The 17,344-nt window shown below is 44.3% G+C and overlaps 1 protein-coding gene across 1 annotated transcript in view; it reads right to left on the bottom strand.

The window, feature by feature from the left end:
• IPO13 (importin 13) overlaps nucleotides 1-17,321 on the bottom strand; it is an 89,639-nt gene extending 72,318 nt beyond the window's left edge. The window contains exon 1 of the mRNA XM_015422962.1: nucleotides 17,161-17,321. Coding sequence (XP_015278448.1) covers nucleotides 17,161-17,226 — 66 coding nt within the window. The 5' untranslated portion in view covers nucleotides 17,227-17,321. The remainder of the gene's footprint in view (nucleotides 1-17,160) is intronic.
• Nucleotides 17,322-17,344: the final 23 nt, after the last annotated feature.

Here is a 17,344-nt window from a genome sequence, read left to right as displayed (position 1 = left end):
ATCAACCCTTTCCTCTTTATCCATCTCACTCAATGAGCTAATCAACCAGGTGATCTTAGTGACTACTACAACTTCCTCCTCTTTACCTTCTGTTACCGTACGGGCTTGCAAAAATGCCTCCAACCTTCAGTTTCTACTGCAGAGATTCTCTGGGACTTCGATTCTGTTCTGCATGGCTTCTGTTGTCCTTGCTTTTTTGCTGTTTTTCCCTCCATAGGAGCACCTTCTTTGGGGGGCTGTAACTTGGACCCCATAAATCCAATCCTCATCAAACTTGGAGGGCAAGTAGAGGAGAGTCATCTGGAGATCTCTTGCATGTTTGGCATCTTTAATTTGCACAGGATCCATTCTATACAATCCTGACCCTCATGAACCTGTGCTTGTCATTTCCCCAGAAAATGCTTTCCTGGGGACACCTTCTTTGGGGGAGCCATAACTCGAACCCCATAAATTCAATCCTCACCAACCTTGGCATGTAGGTAGAGGAGGGTTAGCCGGATATCCCTTGTGAGTTTGGTGTCTCTATCATGCTGAGGGGTGTTCTACCATGTCACAAACCTCACAAATGAAACTGGTTTATTTGTGATGTTTCATGGTTCATGAAGCTGGCATACCATGAACCATACCACATTTTCCCAGTTCATGCCCATCACTACTCAACACCAGTTCTCTAGGTGAAATCCATCTGGTTGTCCTCATGAATTACCCCTGCATTGACCCATGTGGATCTATAAGAACCAGATCATCACTGAGACAGTACCCTAAGACCACAATTGTACCTTTAAAGATTGACTACCTCTTTCAATAGTCTTTCAGTAGTCATGTATGGCTGCGAGAGTTGGACTATAAGGAAGGCCGAGCGCCGAAGAATAGATTCTTTTGAACTATGGTGCTGGAGAAGACTCTTGAGAGTCCCTTGGACTGCAAGAAGATCAAATCAGTCAATCCTCAAAGAAATCAACCCTGACTGTTCCCTGGAAGGCCAGATAATGAAGCTGAAGCTCAAATACTTTGGCCACCAAATGAGAAGGGAGCACTCACTGGAGAAGACCCTGATGCTGGGAAAGATTGAAGGGCAAAGAAGACGGGGATGGCAAAGGATGAGATGGTTAGACAGTGTCATAGATGCAACGAACATGAAGTTGAGCAAACGTCAGAGGACGGCGGAAGACCGGAAGGCCTGGCGTGATCTGGTCCATGGGGTCGCGAAGAGTCGGACTCAACTGTGCGACTGAACAACAAAAACCGCACTTCAGCCCATATACCCAATACTCCGCTACCAAAATAATTCATCTGTACTGTTATTCACACCAACACCCCTCTTTAAATCTCTACACTGGCTTCCTTTCCATTCCCAGATCCACTGTAAACTTCTCTTCACCAAACTCCTCCATTACTTTGTCCCACCCCAGTGTCTTGATACATCTCTGCCTGTGACCTTTGCTCTTCCAACTCTACAATTAGCTGTCCAAAAGTCTCCTGTAAAATAACTCCATCCATTCTCCTTTGCTGCCCCTTACATCTGGAACTGCCCAGAAAGCACCTGTCACCTTTCTCACTTTCTTCAAATCCCTCTACAAAACCCATCTGTTCCACAAAGCCTTTGGCACAATCCCTTTGTCCCCCTTCCTACCAAAAGAAGTCCAACAATGTGTAAAATGAATGAACATATTTTCCTATCGTTTATCACTGCTTCCAACTCCCTCTCCTCTCTTTGCTGTCTCCCTTGTCTCAAACTTTAGATTGTAATCTTCTCGGACTAGTGTCCTGTATACTCTATAAAGTGCCATGCTCACTGATGGTACAGCAACAACAATCTACCTCTATGAAGGCAGAAGCATGCACAAAGCTGTATGTTGACAGTGAGAAGGCATTTTGTCCTACCACTTAAGACATTCAACCACAAGACAATAAGGGTCATGTAGCAAAGCAGGAGGAGCTATCTCCCTGTAGGCCACTATTAATTCAATCAAAATTTCTAATGCATGCCAGATGAGCCTTTGGCTAAGCAAGGTAAATCGTTTCTTCTCTCTATGCTGATATAACTGGGATATGCAGTATTTAGTTATGCAAACTTGAAACACTGGGAAAAGTTCTCTGCATTTCCTCACCAGAGAACCTGCGAGTAAGCCCTATTCAGTATGCTTCAGTACCTGCTCAGGATTTTGCTGACAGATATTACAAATTGCATAAACTACCTTCTCAAATTCCACCACCTGAATTATTGGAATTACAGTTTATGCAGCACAAGGTGGAAACCATTAGTTTATGGCTACAAATTCAGGTCAACAGGCCACTTACTGTAGCAATTTAACTATTTGGCATGACAGATTACAAGGTAGCTTTCCTAGAAGTTGTGATGCAGAGAAATAGCTTGAAGAAAACAACTTCCTGTGCTCAGATCCTGCATCAATTCAATTCTGTAATTAACACTGCCCCTTCAGGATTTTATATCTCTATAATTTTTTATACTTGTAAACAAATTAGAATACCCTGACAATCACATGAAAACAATAGGGCTTTGACACTTTTTTAGCCAGTGTTTTATAGTGCTTAGGGTACTAGATTAGGAACTGAGAGGCCCACATTCAAATAATCACTATGCCATGAAACCTGATGCCTTTGTCCCGTCACTCAATTTGGCCAGCCTAAAAAGGTTATGAAGATAACATGAGAAAAGGAGAATAATACACATCACTCTAGGTTCATTGGAGAAAAAGCAGTATAAAAATGTGCTAGACAATCCTTAACCCCTCAGAACATCCACATTTCAGATGATAGGGCAGAGATCTTCAATGGGGCACCCATGGGTCCTGCAGTGCCTGCTGGTGGGTTTCCTGGTGCCCCTTTGCTTCTTCCCCAAACTACAACAACCAGTCTGCATTTCTCCCATCATATAGGAATAGGGTTGTCAGGTCATGTCCATTCGCTGGTGGGGGACTTTAGAGGGCATCCCTGGAGGAAGTAGGGATGCCCCCAACATGACGACATCATGCAGAAGTGATGTCATCACATTAGGGAGGCAGCCTGAACTGCAAGCAGCAAATTCACCACTTGGAGTTCAGGTACAGGTAGCCCTGCTTGCAAAAAGCATTTAAAGGGACCCTTTAAATGCTTTTTACAAGCAGGGGCCACCTGCGCCCGAACTGCAAGTGGGGAATTCACCGCTTGCAGTTCAGGCATGCGGCCAGCGGCCACCCCTCTCCCTCCTCCCCTGCAAGTTTTAAAGACCCCCTCCCCGCTGATTGACAGGCCATGTGCTCCAGCTGATCAGCTAGAGGGCTCTTTAAATCTTGCAGGAGGAGAGGGAGAGGTGTGGCTGCCAGTGGTCAGGGCTTCCCCCACCAGAAAGCAGTGGGCAAGAGCCCGTGAAATCGGGGGATCCTCCACCTGGGGACTGGCATCCCTAGAAATAAGAGGAACCTCAGAAGAACCCAGGAAGCATCAGCTTTGTGTTAGCATGGAGCACTCATTCTAAAACAACAGTCTTTATTGTAGGAGAATATTTGGCTTGCAACCTCATAACATTTTCTGATTAACCTCTGCACTTAATGGCAGCCATTCTGTAGCCCTCATTTTGGGGTAGCACCTGTTCCTCATTCTTGAAATTCCAAAACTGCCTGCAAGGCTAACAAGATTGAGGCCTTCTATGAAACAGCATACCACATTAACATACTCCTTAACATGGTGAAGGGGTTTGAGTGTATCAGCAAAGCTGAGACCAATGCCATTAGGAGTTTAGACTCTGTCAAAGGCTAAAATCCTAGCAGAGTTATTCAAGAAGGACTGGTCAAAGTTGAGACACCAGACTAAGACACATCACCAGAAGAGAACTGACAGTGGTGATGGGGGTGGAGGAATCCTTGAACAGCAGCAGTAGTGGAAAGTGACCCTGGCCGAGGATCTCTCTGGCAACAGCAGTGCCACTTCAACTACCCCTGGTTAGTGTTGCACAGAAGACAATAGTAAACCATTTCTGATCATCTCATACCTCAAAACACTATGATGAGACAACCCAAAAGGGAAGTCGATATAATGTTGGAAGACAGGATCTCCGGGTCGGATGGCACTCAATTAGCTACTGCAAAACAACAGATGATGAGTATGATTAGCACTGTTCTTAATGACACGACTGGATTAAAACCAAAATGACATTCAGTTACTGACATGAAAGGATGTAAAAGGAAAGTTTAAAGCTGTTTGACACATATAATAGGGACAAGGTATGCGAGAAGTATGAATCAAGCTAAACTAAATCATTAAAATGAAAAATGGAATGCTTAAACACAGCATTCCTGGAAGTGAGTGAACCAAAGTGGACTAGATTAGGACATTTCCAGTCATAAAGTGTTTTACTTGGAAAATTACAAACACAAAATAAATGAAGTTGCTCTAATAGTGAAGTGAGATGTAGTGCAAGCAATCGGGCTATAATGCCCAGTCTGACCATATAATATCAGACTTCATGGAAAGTCTATCAATGTAACCATCATTCAAGTTTATGTCCCAACCACAGACGCTAAAGAGGAAGACAATGAAAACTTTTATGCAAGTATAAACGAAGAAGTTGATCATTTACCTAAACAAGATATGCTGAGAATCACAGGTGACTGGAACACAAAAGTAGGAAACAAAGAAGAATCAAATATTGTCAGTCAATTTGGGCTAGGTGTACAAAATGAAGCAAGAGAGTGGTTCACAGAATTCTGTGAAGAATATTTGTTCATTACAAACACATGCTTCAGCCAACCAACCAGATGACTGTATATGTGGACATCACTGGATGGCAATACATAAATCAAATAGATTATATAATTGGAAGCAGAAGATCCACAAGAAATCAAAGGGAAATTAACTGAACAGGACAAAATATAGAAAAAATGGGAACAATACACTGAAGAACTATACAAAACAGATGAAAGGATGACAGATTCCTTCAAAGAAGAATTTTTGAGGAAGAACCTACAATTTTAGATGAACTGAAAGCTGCACTCAAAGCAATTGGTTGAAACAAATCACCAGCAGTAAATGAGATTATCAATAAAGCTATTCCTAGCCACAGAAATGGAGTCCATCAAAATCTTAACAAGAATGCTAACAAATATGGAAAACAATATAATGGCTCAGATTGGAAATGCTGAATCTACATTCAAAGACATTCAAAGACATCAAAGACTGCAGCAACTATTGAATCATCACATTGATTTCTCATGCAAGCAAAGTGATGCTCAGAATCTTACAACAAAGCCTGTTACCATATATGGAACATGAATTGTCAGATGTTCAAGCTGGATTCAGAAAAGGAACAGGCTCTAGTGATCATACTGCCAATTTACGTTAGTTACTTGAGCATACAAGAGAATTCCAAAAGAAAATCAGCTTGTGTTTCATAGACTACAACAAAGCTTTTGACTGTGGATCGTGAAATGCTATGGGTGGTTTTAAAAGAAGTGGGTGTGCCACAACATCTGATGGCTTTGATGTTCAACCTATATTCTGGACAAGACGGAACTGTCAAGATAGAATATGGAGAAACAGAATGGTTTCCAATTGGCAAAAATGTCAGATAAGGATGCATTTTATCTCCTTATCTGTTCAATCTATATGCAGAACATAGCATAAGAAAAATTGGATTAGATTTAAATGAATGTGGAGTGAAAGTTGGTGGAACATTAACAATTTGAGATATGCAAATGACATCACATTATTGGCAGAAAATAGTGAAGACTTAAAGACTATCGATGAAAGTTAAAGCAGAAAGTGCAAAAGCAGGATTACAGTTGAACATCAAGAAGACAAAAGTAATGAATACTGGGGAATTACACAACTTTAAGGTCGATGATAAAGAAATTGAGATTGTTCAAGATTTTTTTTATTCCTTGGCTTCATCACTAATCAACAGGAAAACTTCAACCAAGAAATCAGAAGGAGACTGAGACTTGGAAGGGCAGCCATGAAGGAGCTAGAAGAGACCCTTAAGGGCAAGGCTGTGTCACTGGGAACTAAGATCAAAGTAATTTACACTATGGGTTTGAATGTTGGACAATATTTATTTATTTATTTATTAATTAAGGTATTTCTACCCCGCCCTACCCCGCAAGCGGGCTCAGGGCGGCTTACAGGGGCATAAGCCCAACATAAAATACATTAAAATCCAATAAAATCACAAAATACAGTCAGTAATATACCATTTATAATAATAAAGTGCTTTAAGTTTAAGTTCCAGGTGGTCTATAGTTGACTCTGCAGTTGGCTCCTACAAGAAATAACCCCTGCCAGCATTAGTTGTATCATACTGGCAGTATTAGTCCGTGCTAATCGGCTGGTCTTGCCGCCATGGGGTTCACCCTGCCGCCGGGCTATCAAGGGCGATCCGACTGAGATGGTATTTCCACCGTTGGTGGTGGTGGGAGCGGCGGCCCCTACATAAAGGCCTGGTGGAAGAGCTCCGTCTTACAGGCCCTGCGGAATTGCATTAGATCCCGCAGGGCCCTGATCTCCTCCGGGAGCTCATTCCACCAAGCAAGGGCCGCCACTGAGAAGGATCTAGCCCTTGTCGCAGCATAACGTGACTCTCGGGAATCCGGAACCACTAAACGGTTCTGGGTCCCCGACCGAAGTGCTCTTGGGGGTATATACGGGGAAAGGCGGTCCCTCAGGTAGGTCGGACCCAGGCCATATAGGGCTTTATAGGTGAGTACCAGCACTTTGAAGCGGATTCGGTATGCTATAGGCAGCCAGTGCAGTGCCTTCAACCCAGGCTTGATGTGCTCCCACCTGGGGAGGCCCATCAGCAGCCTAGCTGCCGCGTTCTGCACCAGCTGCAGCCTCCGGATCAGCGACAAAGGCAGCCCCATGTAGAGAGCGTTACAGTAGTCTAGCCTTGAGGTGACCGTCGCATGGATCACTGTAGCCAGGTCTTCGCGGGCGAGGAAGGGGGCCAACTGCCGAGCCTGTCTCAGATGGCAAAATGCAGACCTGGCAGTGGCTGCTACCTGGGCCTCCATCGATAAGGAGGAGTCCAGGAGCACTCCCAAACTCCTATCCCCAGACGTAGGCACCAAAGGTACCCCATCAAAGGTCGGGAGAGGGAGCCCCAGCCCCAAACCGTTCCGACTCAGGCCCAGGACCTCCGTCTTCGCTGGGTTTAATTTCAACCGGCTCAGCCTGAGCCACTCAGCCACGGCCTGTAATCCCTGTTGAAGACCTTCAGGGTCGGAGCCCGACCGGCCACCCAACATCAGATAGAGCTGGGTGTCATCTGCATACTGATGACAGCCCAGCCCAAACCTCCTGGCAATCTGGGCGAGAGGGCGCATATAGATGTTAAAAAGCATCGGGGAAAGCACTGCCCCCTGAGGGACACCACATTCAAGTGGGTGCCTCTGGGACCGCTGTTCCCCGATTTCCACTCTCTGTCCCCGACCTTGGAGAAAAGAGGCAAGCCATTGAAGGGCGAGTCCCTGAATCCCCACGTCGGCGAGGCGGTGGGTCAGCAACTGGTGGTCGACCGTATCGAACGCAGCCGACAGATCTAACAACACCAGTGCCGCCACACCCCCTCGATCCAGATGCCTCCGGAGGTCGTCAGTAAGGGCGACCAGCACTGTCTCCGTCCCGTAACCAGGGCGAAAGCCAGACTGAAGTGGATCTAGGACAGAAGCGTCATCCAGAAAGCTCTGAAGCTGTGTCGCCACCGCCCTCTCGATCAATTTGCCCAAATAGGGGAAAAGCTGACAGGAATAAAGCTGACAGGAATGAAGAAAGCTGACAGGAATAAAGTGGATTCATTTGAAACATGGTGTTGTAGGAGAGTTTTACAGATACCATGGACCACCAAAAAGACAAATAAGTGATTTCTAGATCTGAACTTTCTCTAGAGACTAAAATGGCTAAAGTGAGGCTATTGTAGTTAGGCCACATGAGAAGACTCACTGGAAAAGACAACAAAGTTGAAGGCAATAGGAAAAGCGGAAGACCCAACATGAGATGGATGGAGTCAATCAAGAAAGCCACAGCTTTCAGTATGCAAGACCAGAGCAAGGCAGCTAATCATAGGATGTTTTGGAGGTCATCAAGTCATAGGGTCACCATAAGTCGGAAGTGACTTGATGGCATGTAAAGCACACACACACGACCACAACTCAAGAGCCTACAACTTTCAGCCCTTGTGTTGGGTACTCTTAGACACAAGGAGGATCAAGGCCGTAGCCAGCAGTGGAGCACACGTGGTGCCCCGCCCCCCATTGTATCCACTGCGCCCCGCCCCAATTTTCCCCTTTTAATTACATTAATTCAGAATTTCTTACTTTCAGTATTTTTTTGGGGAGGGAAGGGGATGTATTTGTGTGTAGCTTCCTTTTACAGACCTTTCAATGGACATGGACCAGCATTAATTAGCTCATTTTTAAAAATCTCATATTTGCTGAAACAGCACAGGCAGAGGTCATTTCGGGGGGGACGCGGGGGATCGCAGTTTCCCCGGGTGAGGTGCGGGGGGGTGGGGCACACGATGAAGCCCCGCCCCCTGCTTCCGGCCGCCCCGCTTCCAGCCCTCATTCAGCCAGGAGGAGGCAGGAGAAGAGGGAGGGTAAGTTGCTTCCTCCCCGCCTCTCCCCACCCCTGCCTGCCTGGGGCCAGGGAGGGCCTTGGCGGGGCTTCCTCGCACTCCCGCTGGCCTTGCAGGTCCACCGCCGGGCCCCTGATGTCAGGGTGTGTGGCATATGCTAATGAGTTCCCCTAGCTCTTTTTCTACGAAACTACCCCTGAGCACAGGTATTTGTTTATGTATTTTACTGAAAATTTTAAACATTTTTAATTGTTCATATGTTTTAATGTTTTTATGTGCACTGCCTTGGGGATCCAGATTGGGTGGAAAGGCTGCATAAAAAACATTTTAAATAAAAAATATATAAATATACCACCACTGCAATAAGTCCAGGGCTTAGGACTACTCTGTCTGATATTGTGTTGGAATATATATACACACAGATGTACTGTTTAATTTCCGTATCCGTTGGCTTCTGTTAGACGAAGTGACAGTGTGCAGCATCCCCCTTGCAAGTGCAAACTTTCTCCCCATGAATGTATACAATATTAAATATGGCAAACTGTTGATTGGTTCTAAACCACATAGATCCAAAGTCACAGGCAAACTTTTACTTAAGGCATATCTCTGGTTTCCTTGGCTCATCTTCAGGCTTATATACCCATCTGCAGAGCAAGTCTGTCTTGCTACAAAACAGAAAGGACTGATTTGCTATCTGGCTGAGAGAAAGGATAGCCTATCTTAAAAAGGAACAATATTGAGCACCGTAACACAGATTATGTTCTGTTCATTAGTTTCCAACTTCTATGGTAAAACTACATGTTTGCTAGCATGCTGTCTTGAATGTACGAGTTTATGTTCTGATCACCACAAATAATTTTTCCTTGTTTAATGACATCCTGAAACTTTGCACTGGGTAATTCAAAAGTTCTGTCTCTGTTTAAGCTTCTACAAGATCACAGACTTCATGTTACTTCCACCCCCACTGCAATAACCCATGGATTTGAATAGCTGGTACAGTGACAGAAAGGGGGGGGGGACTAGCAGTAGGCTAACCAGCTTTTTCACTAGCTTCTAGCTCAGGTCCGAACATGTCTCAAGTAGAGAACTCCCTGGATCTGAGAAACCTGCAAAGAAAAGGGAGCCCTATAAACATCTGAATATCGAAACAAGAATTCTCATAGTACACAAATTAGGAAAATGCTTTTAAGACATCTAATTCTGCTCTGTCACATCATTGCTTGCTACCCCTTTGCAGTCCAGACAAGATTCAGCCCAAACCTATCAGAATAAAAGCTTTGCATGTGACGCTAACTTCTAACACTTTTTAGTCCAGTGGCTCCTTTAAGACCAACAAAGGTTTATTCAAGGTATCAGCTTTCGTGTGCATGCACACATCTTCAGATACAATGAAATGGAAATACAAATAACAGTAATACATATAAAGTGTGGGCAGTAAATTAGCATACCCACCTGGATCTAACAATTCTTGTAAGTGTGAAGTAAGCACTGATTCAGTCTACTGTGTGGTATAGACTCCTGCAACAGGGGTCTCACACAATTCCCTCTGCCAGTCAATCTCTACCCTTACAGCAAAGTGCTGCATCTTACGGGAAAGCCTGTCACAGTGTTAGGCAACAAAGCAAAGGGGGGATGGGGAGCCCAAGCATCCTTCAGAGATTGCTACTCCCCTTCCCAGTGAGTGCAGGAGCCATTATGGCACACCCCAATAGCTCTTACTTCTACACACCCACTTCCCACAGTACATGCTGAGCTAATCACCACCTGGGGTGTGCTGACCTTTCCCCGATGTCAACATTTGCTCTATTGTTGGTGCACACAAAGAAACTGCCCGTGTGTTCCCTCCAGGGATATTCTAAAGCAACATTACCCAGTAGCACAACACTCCTCTGCTACATAGCACTGCAGAAAGAAGCTAACCTTAATTTTAACATACACTGTGAAAAAGGGAGGTTTTGGCACTATGTCCTTTCAGGATTAGGAGTCTGCCATTCCTCATCATACACCTATTTACAAGGAGAGGGAAGGAAGCCAGCCGTGTGCAACCATAGAATATACTTTGATGAGAATATTTGGGTTTTTACTAGAAAGGGGGATAAATAAGTATAGAACTGACTGAATTCTGCTTAACAGTCTAATAAATGCAGCTTGATAGAATCCAGGATGCAACAAGGACTGTCTACTCTAGTGCTGCTGAAAGCACAATAGGCACCGAAGACAGATCAAATCTGCCTGAAGTGTGACAGGTATGTCATGAAGCGCTCCTCAAAACCACAAAGGAGGCAAGAAAAGGGCATATGCTTTCTTCAAAGTATAATTTCTACTAGCAAAGCTCATAGTTAACAGAAGGAAGTGGGAGGGGGAGCAACTAAATAAGGCAACACTCTGTGCCAATGGCCAGACTGAGTCTATTTGGACTCTGAACTAAAAACAAAAATCTGCACCAAAGAATCTCTTAATTTTAGCCAAGAAAAGGTAAATTAATTTGCACAAATTATGACAAGTATTCGTTTTGCCTATCCTATATACAAGATATGGGGCTGCGGTGGCTCAGAGGTTAAGATGCTGAGCTGCAGACCAGAAGGTTGGTAGCTCAGCAGTTCGAGACCCTAGTGCTGCATGACGGAGTGCGCTCCCGTTTCTGGCCTCAGCTCCTGCCAACCTAGCAGTTCGAAAGCAAGAAATTGCAAGTAGATAAATAGGTACCACTTCGGTGGGAAGGTAACAGCATTTCGTGCCCCTCAGTGTTTAGTCATGTCTGCCACATGACCACAGAAAAGTCTTCGGACAGCACTGGCTCTTCATCTTGGAAACTGAGATGAGCATCATCCCCTAGAGTTGGATTCAACTGGCTTTCAAGCCAGGGAAATCTTTACCTTTTATATACAAGATACAGTCAGGGTACTGGCTCTAATCCTTAACAACTGGGAGACTCACTGAGCATCCTTTGTCTTCAAAAAGATTTTACCCAGAATTGCTCATATTTCCAGGTTTACCTTTGTAACTCTCAAGGCTAGAAACCTGCTTTTTTATTTAAAGCAAGGTGAGATTCTGAAAGCTAAATACAAAAATTCCTTGTTTTTAAGGTATATACATACATGTCTCCCCCTGTACTTGTGTGGAAATACAGAACTTACCTGAGCTAGCCAATATTTCTCAACGTAACATTCTTGAGGAATGTTTACAAAATATCATCACTGAACTTAGGATTTCCTTACACAGTCCAGAAAGATAATGATTTTATAACTGAATTCCTGAACCAAATTGTAACCTTCTTGGTCCATGGAAGTTGATGGGCCTAGAGGGGTAGAACTCTGTTTAGGATGGCAAAGCTGGAACAATCAGAAAAAGCACCTTAAAGACTAACAGATTGTTGTGGTCAGTGTTCCCTCTAAGCTAGTTAGTGTGAGCTAGCTCACATTTTTTTAGCCTCCAGCTCACAGATTTTTGTCTTAGCTCAGGGAGGAGGGCTCCAGAGCAAACTGATTTATGCAGCAGCCAACTCACTTGCTCACAAATTTAATGCCAGTAGCTCACAAAGTAGAACTTTTGCTCACAAGACTCCACAGGACAGAAGGAACATTAGTTGTGGTACAAGTCCATAGAAGCATATGCCACAAAAAATCCGTCAGCCTTTCAAGATGCCACCAGACTCCTTTTAATTTATACATATGAATTTAACTCTGACAGAAACTGTGGTGTAGTGTCACTTTGGTACCAAATGATATCTAAGACATGGGGTGGTTCTACAGGCAACAGGCTCTAGATTCCAACACAGCAATTATGCTGCAGAACAAGGTGAAAGAGCTGCAAATTGTACTGTAAAATTCCATAATTCACAAGGGGGATCATACGTTCCCGCCGCTCTGAAATTATATAAAGCTAAGACACTGGCACAATTGTTATATGGCTCATTGGGGCCACCCAGCTCACATTTCAACCCCCAAGAAAGAGTTCAATCTAGATTTCTAAGAACTATCCTACAGGTTCCCAAATGTGTATCAAATGCCAGGGTAAGATTAGAGAGAGAATGTTTAAAAGTCGAGGCATGGGTTAGTATCTTGTCTATCTACACATGGCTAAAAGGACAGCTTAGCCTACAAGGTCTACTCCCTCTGATTTACATTGATAATTTTCAATCAAACTGGTGCAAAGCAGTGCAAAGCTACCTTTGCAAGATTGGCCTTTCCCCTCAGGTGCTTCTGATATGTGGAATGGAACAGGCAAAAAAATTAGTGAAATAAAGAATTAAGGACATTGAACGTCAAACTGATATTGCTAGTATAAAAATATTATGAGGGCAAGTATAAAATATACAGTTCAACCAATGGATTATCTAACATCATTGGAAGTAAAGGGGCTCAGAAGAGCTTTTTCCTTAGCTAGATGCTCTGCCCTCCCTTCTGCTGTACTTGATGGGAAATATAAGAACATTCCTTATGTGGAAAGGCTTTGCACCTGCCCACTCAGGGGACAGAGATGCCCATACTATGAGGTGGCGAGTAGAGAGATTATCACCCCACTGATAGGAAAAAACTTGAGTCTGTCAGAAAAAACAAACTGCATTGTATTTAGAAGTGTTCTATTTTATATTTAAAATTTTTATATTAGTTTTTAATTTTCTGGAATGCATTGCCTGTAACATATCTGGTCTAAGGACTATAATCGAAATAAACTAAACATATCTAAGACATTAACACTGACTAACAAAATGAAATCTCTGCTAATACCAGACACAGTTTATTTCACTATCTAAGCAACCTCAGTACTAATTGGGGACAATGGATTTTATTTCATCCATGCCCTTGGCTAGGTTCACCCTTCCTTCCTCTCTCTGTTAATGTTTGTTATATGGTGGTGGTGGGAAGTGCTGTGAAGTCACAACCGACTTCTGGCAACCCCACGGGGTTTTCACATTCAGAGGTGGTTTGCCATTGCATGCCTGCACAGCAACCCTTGATTTCCTGGGTGGTTTCCCATCCAAGTACTAATCAGGGCCAACCCCCTTTAGCTTCCAAGACGTTCTGAGTTCCAGCTAGCCTGGGCCATCTAGGTCAGAATGTTTGTTATATAGCCCTATTTACATAAGAACATAAGAACATAAGAGACGCCAATGTTGGATCAGGCCAAAGGCCCATCCAGTCCAACACTCTGTGTCACACAGTGGCCAGAAATACCAGTGCCATCAGGAGGTCCAGCAGTGGGGCCAGGACATTAGAAGCCCTCCCACTGTTGACCCCCCCCCCAAGCACCAAGAAGACAGAGCATCACTTGCCCCAGAGCCCCTAGCTATACCTTGTGGCTAATAGCCACTGATGGACCTCTGCTCCATATGCTTATCTAATTCCCTTTTGAAGCCGTCCATGCTTGTAGCACCCACCACTTCCTGTGGCAGTGAATTCCATGTGTTAATCACTCTTTGGGTGAAGAAGTACTTCCTTTTATCCGTTCTAACCCGACCGCTCTGCAGTTTCATGGAGTGCCCACGAGTTCTTGTATTGTGAGAAAGGGAGAAAAGTACCTCTTTCTTTACCTGCTCTTTCCCATGCATAATCTTATAAACCTCGATCATGTCACCCCTCAGTCGTCTTTTCTCCAAGCTAAAGAGCCCTAAGCGCTTTAACCTTTCCTCATAGGGAAAGTGTTCCAACCCTTTTATCATTCGAGTTGCCCTTTTCTGCACTTTTTCCAAAGCTATAATATCCTTTTTAAGGTGTGGTGCCCAGAACTGCACACAGTATTCCAAATGAGGTCTCACCATTGATTTATATAGGGGCATTATTATATTGGCTGATCTGTTTTCAATACCCTTCCTAATAATCCCCAGCATAGCATTGGCCTTCTTTATTGCAGTCACACACTGTCTCGACATTTTCAGTGAGTTATCCACTACAACTCCAAGATCTCTCTCTTGCTCAGTCTCTGCCAGTTCAGACCCCATCAATGTGTATTTATATTTAGGATTTTTGGCTCCAATGTGCATCACCTTGCACTTGGCCACATTGAACCCCATTTGCCATGTTGACGCCCACTCGCCCATCCTTGACAGATCCCCTTGGAGTGCCTCACAATCCTCACTGGTTTTCACCACCTTGAACAACTTTGTATCATCCGCAAATTTAGCCACTTCACTGCTTACTCCCATCTCCAAATCATTAATGAACAAGTTAAAAAGCAGTGGACCAAGTACTGATCCCTGCGGTACCCCACTGCTTACCACCCTCCACTGAGAAAATTGCCCATTTATACTCACTCTCTGTTTTCTATGAACTAGCCAGTTTTTGATCCATAAAAGGACTTGTCCTTCTATCCCATGATTTTTGAGCTTACTTAGGAGCCTTTGATGAGGAACTTTATCAAAAGCTTTCTGGAAGTCAAGGTAAATAATATCTATTGGATCCCCCTTGTCCACATGTTTGTTCACCCCCTCAAAGAACACTAACAGGTTAGTGAGACAAGATCTTCCCTTACAGTTTACATAACTGTTTACATAACAGTTTACATAACCCATGTCAATGAAGAAAGGTTTATTGGCATCCCCTTCAGTTTGGATGCACTTATAGTACAGTAATTGCAAGCATAAGCTTTGATCTACAGAGCAGAGCTGAAGTGAGATTTGAACACGGAACTCACTATGAGGCCTTCAGCAAGCTTATTCTTCTCTTGGCCTCAGCATCCCACCTACAATACAGAGATAATAAGTAATCACCTACTGTAGAGCACTGCTATAAGAATTACTGAAATACTGTATAGGAAGTGCTCTGAAAAATTAGAAAAAACATGATAAAATTGTTACTATTTTTAAATGTCTCCAACAAAGTATCCCGGTATTTCACAAACATATGAAAGCATCACTCTGGAACACTCACACAAGCAAATTCCAGTGCTCATTCAAATTGTGATATTTGCTATTGCTGTACATTTGCCAATGAAACTGTATATGTGTAAATTACCTGACCGTCCTTCAAATACTACAGACAGTTTGCTTTCAAAAGCAACATACAGCATAGTTTTCATATGTCACTCACATCCTTTGAAAATAAGGATCTGCTTTGTCCATTTTAAGTGCTTTGCCTTTGGCTAGGTCAGAAAGCGACAGGGGAAAGAAACAGATGGCACAACAGTCTGCCCTGTTCCACTACAAATACTTCCTGACGTTCATTGGCCACTCTTTATAGTGCACTTCAAACTTCTGAGACAGGGGCTTGTTCTCTCCACTCCCATCTTTACTCATCTACACCTCAAGAGTTGCAGTTTGAAGGTGGCAGAGAACTCTTGTTAGAAGCTTTTGTATCAAGAACTCTCCAAAGCTCAGTTTTGACTTGACCAAGTCATGCATGCATCCCTTGGGGTCCTCTCTGAAGGGCCAACAAAAAAAACTATTGTACCTCACATTCTGACAACATTAAACACATGCACAGCAGGCCCCAACTGTCTTAGTAAACATGTGTACTAGTCACGTAACATAAGGCCCCTGAACTGTAAATCTGGTTAGGGCCAATGATGGATAAGTGCCCACAGCATCCTTCTTCATAGGAACACTTCAGACATCAATGGTGGCCAGTGCCTTCACATGATCACACCTGTAGTACAATGGCATTTAAATGACTCCTGTTGATGACAGCCAGTGTGGTTTTCAATAAAGTGTCAGACTAGTATCTGGGAGGCCCAGGTTGGAATACTCATTCTGCCATGGAAGCTTGCTGGGTGATGTTGGGGCAGTCATACATTTTCAGCCTAATCTACCCCACAAGGCTGCTGCGAGGAGAAAATGGGGGAGAAAATAACTATGTAAGTGCTTTTAATTTCCATTGGGGAAAGGGCAGGATATAAACAAAGTACATAAATAAATGAAATGTACACAGCAAAGAAAAAAACAGGGGCAATGAAAGGCACTCCCTGCCGTAAGAAGGTTAGAAGGGAAATATGTCTAGCTTTCCCCAGACAAAAGTTCATCACTCAAGTGAATTTCTAAAGCTTGCTCTGCCCTACATGACTGGAAGATATCATTCACAGAGCAAAGCCAAAGGGAGAAACCAAGCACCAGGAGAAACAGAGCTCTGACATGCTACAGGTTCAGGGGAGTGGCAGGATGCATGCTAGATACACTCCTGGGGCATTACTTCTGCAAATACCATACAGCTCCAGCCAGCAGCAAAGAGTCATTTTCTGTCAAGGCCTCATGACACTATTGCTCCCAGAATGAACTGGAGATCAGAAAGGATCCCAAAGCCTCACACAAGGCACAAGTCCACCGCCATTCCAAGCCAATGGAATGCTGAAGTCAAGGTAATGGGAACGAAACACTGAAGGCAATCACGGACCAAGGACAACTCCTAGCCCCTGAGGAAGATCAAAATGGAGCAGCTGTGCACATCTAATCAAGGAAAATCCATGCCTACCACAGGTTTTACTGACACTCGAACAGGACCACCCCATAAAAGTGGGCACTACAATAGGGAACCCTCCCAATCCCTAGCATGGAACGAAAGCTCCCGCCCAATACCCCATGGTGGCGGCATCACGAACGCTCTCCTGCCCACCCCACCCCAGCCGGCAAGTGCAAGCGGCGGCCCCTCCCCAGCCCTCACCTTCTCCACATTCTCCACCGTGAATTCCAGGCTGGGCTGGAGGGCAGGCTCCCCTCGGCGCTCCATGGCGCCTGCACGACGACGGTCTGCGCCTCGCCCTCACCTTCCACCGGGGCTCAGCTACAGCGGGGCAGGCGTCGGCAAGAGCAGCATCCTGGGGGTGGGCGGGGGGGTGGAATGGGGG

Source organism: Gekko japonicus, unplaced genomic scaffold (genome assembly GCF_001447785.1).
Source record: "Gekko japonicus isolate JY-2015 unplaced genomic scaffold, Gekko_japonicus_V1.1 scaffold117, whole genome shotgun sequence".
NCBI lineage: Eukaryota > Metazoa > Chordata > Lepidosauria > Squamata > Gekkonidae > Gekko > Gekko japonicus.
Note: the sequence above shows the minus strand (reverse complement) of the source record. Positions and strands in the feature narration are given on the sequence as shown.